Source organism: Hesperophylax consimilis, chromosome 4 (genome assembly GCF_061612785.1).
Source record: "Hesperophylax consimilis isolate HC1 chromosome 4, BYU_Hcon_1.0, whole genome shotgun sequence".
NCBI lineage: Eukaryota > Metazoa > Arthropoda > Insecta > Trichoptera > Limnephilidae > Hesperophylax > Hesperophylax consimilis.
Genome location: NC_142839.1, coordinates 8,590,960 through 8,603,998, shown reverse-complemented (window position 1 = coordinate 8,603,998; position 13,039 = coordinate 8,590,960). Strand labels below are relative to the sequence as shown.

General features: G+C 34.8%; 1 protein-coding gene across 1 annotated transcript in view; it reads left to right on the top strand.

Moving 5' to 3' along the window:
• The window catches only part of MED15 (mediator complex subunit 15), a 29,750-nt gene that overhangs the window by 1,117 nt on the left and 15,594 nt on the right, over positions 1-13,039 (top strand). The window contains exon 3 of the mRNA XM_089651301.1: positions 7,167-7,736. Within this exon, the coding sequence (XP_089507427.1) occupies positions 7,167-7,736 (570 nt within the window). The remainder of the gene's footprint in view (positions 1-7,166; positions 7,737-13,039) is intronic.

Here is a 13,039-nt window from a genome sequence, read left to right as displayed (position 1 = left end):
CCCTTCCCCTCTCGTCCCACCTCGATGAGACCCTGGCCTCTTATCCCAACCCTAGACATGACTCGCTTATCATTACAAACTGTTGTATTATTTTAAACAGAAAATATGATTAAAAAAACGGAAAGTAATTTACTGTTCTGAAACACAGATGTCGTTTTTTACAGACATTTCACACTTTATTTTATCTTATAATATACGATTATAGCAAAGTTATCACTAGTAGTTTGAGCATTATTTGCACTGTTGGCTTCAAATATCACCTACCATTACAAAAATATCCAATGAGGTTACCCTGTTTGGGAAAAGGTAAAAATGTATTAATTTTTTTACCAATCGCTGTCTGTCCACCCTCATCTAAAGGATTTTTGTTCTCAATTGTTTAAGTAACTTTTTATAATGTAGTAGATTCTCTGTAATAATATTGATATTCCTTCATATTTTAATGTGTTCTATTTGTGTACAAAGGTAAACAAAAACCAGTTCAGTTTTTGGACAGTAAAGTTTTTGACAGGAAAACGGACAGGTTAGAGTTAGAAACAAGTTGAAAATAAAAGTCAATAGTTGAGGATAATCAACAGGAGAGAAGGATAGCTGGTGTCATTGTACATGTGTTTTTTTTTCATCAAAATGAATACAGATAGGTGACTTTTTAGTATGTTCAGGTATCATTGAATCATGTGTATACAAAGTACATAATATATTGTGTTGTAGAAAGGCTTGGGACCTCTGTTGTTTACCATCAGGTTGATTGTAAGGTCCCTGTGATTTATGTATATTTTTGGTGGTGACTGTGTTTTTAGTCATCTTGCTTGACCTTGGGAGTACCGATATGTCAGCACCGGTGTCGATCCAAAATTTCTGTCGCGTCACGAGTTCATAGATGAAGAGACGATAAGTATTTTGAGGAAAATCGCACGTCCCTACTGGGGTTTTCGTTGTTTTTCCCCGACTTGTTGCAATTAAAAGTACGCAGTTGAATGCAATTGTACGTTTTGTCACCGAATTTTTCATGGTATCTGTAGTAGCCGTTTGAGGTGTTGTTGTTGTTTGGCCTACCGCGTGACCCGGATCGAGGTCGTCGCGCGGAATTTGAGCACGATGGCGATGGATGACACCATTCTCGGCGGGGGCTTGGATTGCGGCATTCGTAATAGGAATGCGCCTGTCCACGACCGTCTCTTCGAGTCTTTTTAAGTTGTTTGACTTCGAGAGTGAGTGAAGCAATTTGCTCTTGCAAACTCTGGAGTACAGAACATACGTTGAAAGCTACGTTGGGAATGTTGTCTTTACGCTGGTTCTTGTCTACCGCTCCACATTCCGTTTTTTGGTAAACTTCCAAAATTTTTTCTGCTGCAGACGCAAGTTGTAGCAGGTTGTTGTCTGGTAGTGCAGTCAATATGGCCTGGACATGTTCAGGTAGCCTTTGCAGCCATAGTGTGCGTATGATTGCGTTCTCCGCCAACGCGGGACCAGCGAGTTCATGCATCAGTCTGTTAGAAAGGCTTGTTACCAATGTGGGACCTCTGTTGTTTACAATCAGGTTGATTGTAGGTTCCTGTGATTTACGGTGCTTTCCAATCTGTAAATCCGTGTTCAGTAGAAATGGGCAGATGTTGATTTAAAACTTGAGTAGTTACACAATGATTTCTATTTTATTTGTGAGAATTATTTTTACAAAAGACAATACACGTTTTACGGGGGAAACGGTGGCAAAGAGAGTGTGTGACTGGTAGGGACGAACGCAAAAACCGGAATACTTTTGCTTCGTCATGATCAACGGTAATTGTGGTGATCGACAGATTTTTTTTTTTTTTTTTTAAATTTATTTATTTCATCAAAAAATTATTACAGAATATATATAATATATCATTAGTAAGTTGTATAATTATATGTCAGTTAGAAACAATGAAATTGTTGAAATAATAATGTTACAATAATACGGCAGTTTCTAATATAAGAAAAAATATTTATCAATGTAAGAGTGTTATATAGAAATGGCATAATATACTATATTTTAGGTTGTGCATAACCTGCCTCACTAGGCGAACCTGTATTGAGGCAGAATTTTTATTTAATTATTTCTCCATTTTGTCTATGGTTTGCTAATATGTAAATGTATGGGTTCCCATACAGCAATCCATTATTTTAGGTTACATTATTGTTTACATATTGAAGATACAGATAGAATAAGTTTAAACACAATACATACTATAATAACTCACTGTGACAAGGCATTTGGTTACTTTTCATTATTGTTTGCGTTTACACAATACGTATATAGTAAGTTTTAGCACCGTACATACTGCAATAACTGTCAATGACAAGGCGTTTGGGTGAGGGCACCGGTGTAGGCTCGATCATTTGAATAAATCCAAATTTTAACATTTTTTTTAAACTCTTTCCGTGTTTGACTCTCTTTAATATTTTCCGGGAGCATGTTGAAGATCTTTGTGGCAAAGTAGCCAAAGCTACGTTGACCAAAGGTGGAAGAAAGTGCTGGAACTTGCAACATGTCTTTGTTCGAATTACGCGTAAATCTAAAGTTAGTTTTTTTTTCGTAAAGCACGTGTTTGTTTTTGAAGAGATGCATGAGGATAGTTTTTACATAGATCTGTCGAACATCAAATACTCTCATTATGTTAAAAATTAAGTTACTGTTTGCAGTTTGAGGAAGTTTGAGAATAATTTTCATAATTGTTTTCTGCGCCTTTTCAACAGGATCTAGAGCTGATGAAGTACCCCCTCCCCATGCAATGATACCATACTCAATGATAGATTGGGTTAATGCAAAATAAATCGTTTTTAGAATTTGTAAGTTAAGGAAGTTCCTTACGGATCTGAAGAAATGTATTGTTTTCCTAATTTTATTCGCAATGATCTGAGTATGTATATTCCATTTGAGGTATGGGTCAATGGTGAGGCCGAGGTACTTCATCTGTGGAGTTCGCTCTATACAGGGGCACTCATTGCATACATTGGAATTCGTACAGTTATGTATTTTTATGGAGTAATCATCATTAGGTTGGCCTGCAGTATTGATGCTTGAAGTGATATATTTTGTTTTTTTCGTGTTAAGGGTAAGCGTGTTTATATCTAACCATTTTTTAACTAAGTTAATATTTTTTTCAGCTTTTTTAAATACAGCTGACCAATTGTTGTCTTCAAACAGTAAGACAGTATCGTCGGCAAAGCTAACAATGCTTCCCTCAATTTCAAGGTTGCAAAAGTTGTTTATATACAGTAAGAACAGAGTTGGTCCCAATACGCTTCCTTGTGGAATTCCATAGTCAGTTGAGCGCTGGTTACTGAGGGTATTATGTATTTTAACCTGTTGTTTGCGTCCATTTAGGTAGCTTTTAAAGAAGTTTAGCTCTTTGTCCGTGATGCCGATTTTTTGAAGTTTTTTAATTAGTTTAAAGTGTGATATTGTATCAAAAGCCTTAGAGAGGTCTAAAAAGATTGAAATACATTTATTTCCTTTATCAAGGCTTTTTACAATGAAGTCTGTCACCCTGGCAATGGCATCTGAGGTACTTTTGTTTTTTTGAAAACCATATTGATTTTTTGAAAGTATTTTATGGCTCTCGATGAATTTTAAAAGTTGTTTATTAATAAGGTTTTCAAAAACTTTAGACAAGCTATTCAGTAAAGTAATTGGTCTATAGTTATTGATATCTGACTTGTTTCCAGATTTGTAGATGGGAATTACGATACTTTGTTTTAGGTTAGAGGGGAAGTAGCCCTGTGTAATACTTAGGTTTATAAGGTATTCTAGTGGCAATGTTATCTCCGAAGACAGCGTTTTAAGGATTTTGGTTGAAATTTCGTCTGGTCCAGCAGAAGAAGTGTTTTTTAGAGAATTAATTGTTTTGAGAATTTCTTCCTGTGACACAGTTTGGAATAGAAATTTTGTATTTATGTTATTTGTTTGAACCACTGTATCGGTAGATTGGGTGATTCCGCTCTGGGCAATTTGAGAAGCAAGATTTGGACCGATATTAATAAAAAAATTGTTTACATGATCAGCAACGAGCTTAGAATTTTTTGTGGTTTCAACAATATGTCCATCAATTGAAAGTTTATTTATGCTCTGTTTCTCTTTTGTAGTTTGCGAGTTTGTGGCTTCTCTAAGTATTTCCCATAATTTTTTGGGATTATTGTTACTTTCTTTAATTCTTTCTGAGTAGTAAATTTCTTTTGCTTTTCTGATGACGTTACAGCACATGTTTCTATATTTTTTATAATAGTTGAATGTTAGTTGGTCATACGGATTTTCTTTGGTTTTTTTGTGTAGCGTGTTTCTTTTGTGAATGCAATTTATAATGGAGTGGTTAATCCATGGTTTCAAGGGTTTCAGTTTGTTACTTATATTTTTGGTCATCGTCAGGGTATTGTGGTGTAATTCGTTTTTCAAATAGTTAATAAAGTATATCCATGCGTCCTCCGATTGTTTAGTTTGGAAGAGTTCTTGCCATGATTTGTTCTTTAAATTGGTTATTATATTTTGAAAGTTGATTTTATTGTATGCTATAGGCAGGCTACATTTATTTATTTGGATAGCTGTTTGTAGTGCAAAGATAGTTGAATAATGGTCCGTGATAGTTGATTTGTAGACGATACTTTTAGATGGTTTTTTTGACTTTACCATAATGTGGTCAATGCATGATATAGATCCATTTGTCGTTCTTGTTGGTGAGTTAACGGTACTCACTAATCCATGAAATTCTAGCATGTTGATATAGTCTTGGCTTTGGTGGTGTTGGTTGCTCGGTAGTATGTTAATATTTAGATCGCCCATTATTATGATATTTTTGGTATTGGAAAGATTTGAAAGTGTGCAACTAAGACTGTTTAGAAATGGCGTGATGTTACGAGTCGATGGCGAGCGGTATATAGCGAGGATAACTGTATCATTGTTGTATTCTATTTGTGTGCAACTTGCATCCTGAATTTTTAGTTCGGTTACTGTGAAGTTTTGATTATTTTTTGTGTAAACAACAATCCCATCGTTCTGATTATCAAACGTAGTTGAATTGTGTGATGTGTAATTTTTTATGATTTTAGGTGTATATGTGTTTGACAACCAGCACTCGGTCAGAATGATTATGTCGAAAACAATATCTATGTGGTGAAGTTGAATTAAGAGTTCGTCAAAGTTTTTATTTATAGATCTTATGTTTTGGTGCATAATTTTTGTATTGGCAGAGTTTCCAATCAGGCGTTTACACATATTAGTATCTGAAGTTGCGTAAGAAAGGTTTTGGTTGTGTAATTCCTCATCAAAAAATTCCATTGAGAAAGGCATGTTGATATAATAATTATACGAAAATTAAAAAAAATAGTTTATATGTTTATGGGAGCTCCACTGTCCGTGGCAGTTACCGGGAGTTTCACCCTAGTTGCAGATAGAGAATTACCGAAGTGGATAATTATTGTTGTAGTTCGAAACAATAAATGTGAAGTTTCTCCTTACCGTTTGATTATGAAGGGTGATCGGGCCAATAACTAACCGGCGTTGGAGCTCTCCAGAAGCATCTAAACCATTTTTAACAGATCATCAGCGTGTTTAATATAGATGATTTTTTCTCCTTCTTTTTTTCTAATCATAATTTTTGAATCTTTGTACCACACATAATTATATCCCATTTCTTTCGCCTTTGATTTTGTTCTCCATAGAAGGTCTTTGTAATGAGGACTGAGAATTTCGCTGATGTAGATTCGTTGACTTTCTGGATCTTGCGCGGTGGCTGAGCTTAAAAGTTTTACTCCGTAAGCCAGTGTTGCCATTGGTGGGAAATATATAGAGTAGTCCCACAATGTGTTCAGTTATCATTGAATCATGTGTATACAAGGTAATAATATATTGTACAAAATGAAAAAGTTTTTTGTTTTAAACCACTTTATTTTATTATATATGTCGACCGGTTTCGGTTGTTCCCAACCTTCTTCAGGACAATAAATATATAAACTTTTATGTATTTATTGTCCTGAAGAAGGTTGGGAACAACCGAAACCGGTCGACATATATAATAAAATAAAGTGGTTTAAAACAAAAAACTTTTTCATTTTGTATAATGTCAAGCCACAAAGTGTTTGCTTTCTTCGATAATAATAATATATTAAGTGTTCAGTTATCATTGTATCAAGTGTATACAAAGTAATAATATATTGTGTAAACAATGTACCTAGTATGTTGTGTAAAAAATGTACCTAATATATTGTGTAAAAGCAATCATTTTATTATTTACTTTTGATTTTGATTTGATGACATGATATTCCCATATTAACACACTTCGTGCGGCGAAAACAAGGGTCCTATTCGAGAAAATTGATTTTCTTTTAAACAGCTATATCTATGAAAATAATACATATATTTAATGAACTCTTTATATATAGTTCTCACCACACCCCAACTATAAAATTAATGTCTGGAATTAAAGCCTGGTTTTGTAATATGACTCCATAAACTGAAGTTAAAGTCAGTGTTGGGCCATTTAGTGATGTTTTATTTGTGAGTAATGTTAGTATTTTGTTACATTACAAATTACAAAAACAACAAAAAAACTTCGGCATCACCGGTGCGATAAGTTTAAGGATAAATTACCCGGTTTAATATAAATTCCTTTTGATAAAATATTCTTCCACAAAAAAGACAAGAAGTTGAAAATGGGGAAAACTTGGTTCACATTTTTTTAAATACATATACATGTAGTTGGAACCCTTACAAAGAGATTGATATAAAGAAGGACCCTCATAAAGGTAGAACTACCCTTCCTGCGGTAGTTCTACCTCATAAAGGTAGAACTACCCTTCCTGCGGGAAGTGTGAACAACTTACTAGTAATAATTATTGTTCAAAAAAGTGATACAAAAATTTAACTCTGCTTAATATTATTTATCTAATATTATATTTTCAACATTGTGTTCTTGGCCTTTTTTTAGTCTGGTCAACCCAATGCTTGAACAAGGCGTTTGATCTTAGTCTACTTACTTCCATAACCTCGATTCATTGCGGTTTCATTCTTTCCCTCCACTCTGCCATCTGTTTTCCCCAACAATGTTTAAACTATTATTCATTTTACCAACCACTACTAAGGTAAAACACTACAAACTAACATAACCTAACACAAATTATAATAGTAATTGGAAATATTTGAATTGTTGTAGATAATAAAAAGGGTGGCATGGGAGGTCCCGGCACTCCTCAGGGGTTGGCTGGCCTTGCTGGAGGAGCAGGAAACAATCAGCCCAACCCGGGGGGAGCCGGGGGCGCAGGGGGCAACCAGGGCGGAGCTGGAGGCAACCCGGGGGGACAAGGCATGGCTCCCGACCCCATCAACGCCCTGCAGAACCTTGCCAGTCAGGGCTCCCGGAACAATCAGATGATGGGCAACATGGGGCCACAAGGGCAGATGGGCCCTGGAAATCAGATGGGAGGCATGCAGAACCAAATGGCCCCGCAGCAAAACTCCCCCATTACCGCCACAAATCTCTTGCAAACCCTGAATCAAAGACCGCAGTTGAGCATGCAACAGATTCAGAATAAGATGGGTATGAATTCCAACCAGGGCCCCATGGGTCCCAACAGCATGAACCAGAACCCCATGGGGGGACAGATGGTCGGCCAGATGAACAACCCCATGGGTGGCCAGATGAACCCTAACCAGATGGGGACGGGGGGCATGAATCCACAGATGGTCCAAAACCAAATGAACCCCAATATGGTGGGGCAAATGGGTGAGTCACACTTTGATTACATTACTAACTTCGTGATTAACCATTATTAAATGCACTAATGCAAACCCACGAAAAATCACGGGATAGTAGGAATTCTGGATTCTTGATGAAAAATAAAAAATTATACCATAGGTACTTTATCACTTGTCTGAATTCTTCACATAGCTGAATCGAATTTTGAAAAAGAAAAGAATTTAAAGAAAATCTGTGAACCAGATTTCACACAGGACTAACTAACGCTCGCACACGACACGCATTTGATGAATAACTATGAGTGGATCACTTTTTAATTCATTACTACTACACTACTTTTGAAACATCTTTCACAGGTGCTTTCATCAACAAGTATATAAAAAATATTATGTAAACAAATTTTAATTTTTTTTACTTTATAAATAAACCGCACGACGCATCAACGCGTTACAAAGAATTTACCGTAATTACATTATTTTTTATGTAAATGTATGTAAAAAAAATGAATTTATTTTTATCATAATCATATATTTTTTTAAACTTTTAAATAATAAAAGATTTTTTTTAAACTTCACGCGAGATATGAATACTATTTTTTTAAATTTTTTATTGTAGATTCATTCTTCTTATTTTGATTGATACCAAAAACAGTTATAGTTTACATGAAATGTTAAAATGCTGTAATTACTGTTGAATGCTGTAATTTATTTATTTGTTGCATCTCACTATACATAAATCATGTTTTTTTCTCATAAAATCAACCTCACTAGGCCTAGGAATGGGGTGTTTCACAGAATTTGAAAAATTCGTAAAATTTGTAAGTTGATTTTCAAGTTCTGTGAAGGCTCTATTCAAGTTCTGTTATTATATCGTTATTGGCCAATTGTTTCACGATACTGAAATAGTGATAGAACTTGCAAAATAATTTTGAAATGTTATGAATTGTTCAAATACTGTGAAACAACCCGTCCTAAGCCTGTATCGAGGTTAACAATTTATATTTGAGTGAAGCAAACATAGAGAAATCACAATATTTCAAAAAGAAAGAAAAAACGTGTATTTGATGAGTTATCACATGTTTAATATTGTTATAATATAATTAACAGTACATATATTGTAAAAATATTTGAACCATAACTAATCATCAATCATTATTCCCAAGAAGAAACAAAGTAGATAAAAAAGACAGCTAGGGTGACATTCCGTTTTTAGCAAATAAGGGACTTATATAAAATCCTATTATTTAAGAAAAGACAAGGTAAAAAAGTATTAATACAATTGTCTGTCAATACAAACACTTAACTAACTTTTTAAATTTAACTAAGGAATTGGTAGATTTAATATGATTTGGAAGAATATTAATTATAAGTGGTGCCGTATATAAATAATTTCTTTGACCAATAGTATGTACAGCCACAAAGTTTAATGCACAGCCAATTCTAGTTGCACGGGTTTGTTGTGTTCTTTCTGCATATTGGATATTGATAAATAATCAACACACTATTTGAGTGATATACAGCTTTTTTATACACATTACATTCCTTATAAAGTAGGTTGGATGGATAGTGGAATTTTTTTTTACATAACTTTAAGGCGATGCACTACGTAGTAATGCAAAATCATGTGTTTTTGGTTTGAAAATTTGGTCGCCTAGAAATGTTTCAGATGCTTTAATTAAATACTGCGAGTAGAATACATCTTGACCTTTGAAATAATCGAGTATTTTTTAGATAAGTCTTTTTATAAGACCAGAAAAAAATAATGTATAAGGCCTATGAAAACTGCTTTAAAGTTCAAAATCTCCTACTAACTAACCCATTTTCGGTTATGATTTTATTGTATAATGTGGCAAATTAAGTTATTTATAAAATGATCGGAAAAAAATTTAATATTTATGCCAGAACATCCACAAAATAAAATAAAAGGCACTTTTTGGCCATGTTTTTTCTTACATAAATCAAAACAGGCGGGTTGTGTTAAGCGGGAATTTAAACCTTATCGCCATCTACATAAGGGGTGTTATTGATAACGGCTCGATTTTAAATATTACACGATGTAGTGCATCGCCTTAAGGATCAATTTATGAGTAATATTTAGTGTCTCTATCTACTATCTTGATTACTATCTTGACTACCTTGGACTTTAGACATGTTCCCCAGCATACTATGTTATAATAAATACAGCATACTATGTTATAAGAAAGTCGAGATTGGACTAAGGCAAAATAGTCAGTTTAATTTCTCTTTGCACTATATGGGTCTAAGTTCTTTAAAAATAAATTAACATATCAATATGGTTATTCCATCTTAAATAATTATCAATCTTTACACCTAGATACTTGATACAGCCTACAGTTTCCAAGGGGTGGCAATTACAACTCTGCAGAAAATGATGTATAATTGATATTGCTAGCGATGCTACTAGAATATTCGGGAACGTTTGCCCATGCAAACGCATCGTAGATAGAATTCTCTAGATACGATGCTAGCATTCGGTGCACACCTACTACTTGACGTCATCTAATTTTCTTCTGTAGTTTGCTTGCTTTGTTGTACGTATTATCTTTGTACACCAGTTCCGATCTTTTATAGTATTCTAACAGTTCTTTGTTATAGATTTCTCATCTACATTTATTGTCCAATTAATCACGTGTTCTGAGGTATTTGATTATTCCAACATTTATCCATGGTTTTAGATATTTTCTTTAGAATCTTCAAATGTTATGTTAGGTTCATTATTGTCAGTCAAATCAATTATGTTATAAATATCAACTTTTTTTTAAAAGAAAAATTACGATTAAGATTCAAGTTGTCCGCTTGTTTAATGATTAGAACTCTTGAGGATTGTTCTGGGTTCTTTTTCACACAAATTTTATTGTTACGAAACCATACAAATTGAAACTTAGCTTCTTTAGCTTTTTGTTTGGTTTTCCAAAGAAGGGTTTTTGAATAAGAGGATAAAAATTCACCAATGAATATGTTACAGTCCTTCAATTGCTTTATAAATTTTCACCAATGAATATGTTACAGTCCTTCAATTGCTTTATTCTTTAGCATGCGTTAAGGAATTTAGATTGGGACTTGTCATCTTTGAAATGAATGATCATCCTCTGAGCTCCAGGTTTATTGATAGATTTATCAGGATATTGAGTAACTTTATTGATTCTACCTGGTTCAATCTGAATGTCAAGTTTTTTTATAAATCTTTCAACGGTTTCCACAGAATTTTCTACCCCAGACAATTCAGCACAATTGTTTTGTTTTTCCATATCAGCTAGACGAATTTCAAATTATTTTTATTTTTAAATCTTTGATAGAATTTGCGTTTCCTAAGTCATCAACATTTTTTTTATTATGTGCATCATGTTCCCAATATTTATAGTGATTTCATCGTATTGTTATAAATTCGATGCTTCTAAAGTTGTCGATTCAAGTTCAATTTTGGCAAAAAGTTGTTGCTTAAAATCATTCATTTTTTTAGTATTTAACAATTTCTCCAAATTGATCCTCATTTACTGATCGAGAATCCGATGCATAGATCTAGTTTGCACTAGATTCTGATTGTTAGGCATTGTAAATAATTCAAAATAATATGACTGACAAATTAATGATGGTCACCCCACAGACTTTAATCCTCACTGGTAAACAATGTGTAATATAGTAGGTACAAATTTATTGTTGTGAATACTAAAAGTAGTAAATAGTGGCATATCACAGTGCAGATGTTTTCACTCAACAATAGTATTGTCGCAACTGTTGTTTGTTGTTGTTTTAAATATTTTCTGTTGAAAATTGTAATTTTCGCTAGTGTGACACTCCGATCGAAAATTGGAACCGAAATATTGTGACGTCATATTGTTGCCTAACTATATCCAACAATGAAAAACTCTGAAAGTTTATGGAGTAAACTGTTGAAAGGTGAGTGCTGGCTGAGTGGAACATTTATGGTTGTTTGATCTCGAACTATGCCATTCTCGTGTAGTTTTGACGGATTTGTATAAATTGTTTATCCAATATTAGCGAGATGTCTGACAGTTTGTGACTCTCATTTCTCAATCGGAAGCAAAAGGCCGAGTAGTTCGTTCCTGTCGACATTTTGACATTTCAAAAATTTTAATTTTTTAATATAATAAGTAGGCTCCGAGTGAGAATTGTACTGTCTATATATTGGCATATCTATGGTTAAATAGAGGACCAATTTGTTTCACACAAAATCATGAAGATATCAATCTAGTGAGTGGTTTATTTATGGTGTGACCTCAAAAGTGAATCAATTCTTATGTTTTATGTTTAAAAATATTCATACTATAATATAAATAATTAAACTTGTTGTTGTTTTATGCGAGCAAAGAACTTTGAAAGAAGTTTCGGTTACATCTAAAGACATTTGTAATATTTTACACAAAATACAAAACAAATTATTAATTTTTATACTAACAGAAGCGGAAAAGAATAATTAACAATTCAAGATGTGCCCAGGAGATTGGTGAAGTCATCAATTCGGCGATGGATGGCTTCATACAATCGACTACTAAAGAAACTGGTGTGGGCTCAAAGCCGTGGTTCAGTCGACAATGCTCCGAAGCAGTTCGACGAAAAAACGCGGCTTACCGAGCCTACAACACATCTCGAACGCCCGAAAGCAGATCAGCATACAACAAATCGGCAAAGGAATGCAAGAGAATCATCAATAGGTCAAAATTCGAACACGACCTGCAGATCAGCAAAAAGCTGGCTGCCTGCCCGCATGGCAGCAGAGCATTCTGGTCGCTTGCGGGCTCAATAGGTCGAAATTTTTGCAAACCCAGTTTGCCACCTCTTACCAGACCTGACGGCTCACTAGCAAACACCGCCACCGAAAAGGCAAACCTTTTAGGGAAAATGTTTGCGGAAAACTCGACCCTCGACGACGGGGGTGCTGTTCCGCCGTCGGTTCCTCACTGCGGCTTCTATATGAAAAAGCTGAGGATCCGACATCGGGATGTACTCCACGTCATACGGGGGCTCGATGTTAACAAAGCTAGTGGACCTGATGGAATACCTGCCCTGGTATTGCAGAGGTGTGCTGCGGAAATAGTTCCAGTTTTGACAAAGCTCTTCAAAATGTCCCTGAAGTGTGGCACTGTGCCCTCTGGTTGGAAAAAAGCGGTAATTCACCCTATTCCCAAGAAAGGTGACCGCTCCAACCCGGCCAACTACCGCCCCATAGCGATCACATCAGTTCTGTCCAAAGTGATGGAACGTGTGATCAACGACAAACTGCTCACATACCTCGAGAAGAACAAAATTATCAACGACCGTCAATACGGATTCCGGCGGAACCGCTCGTGC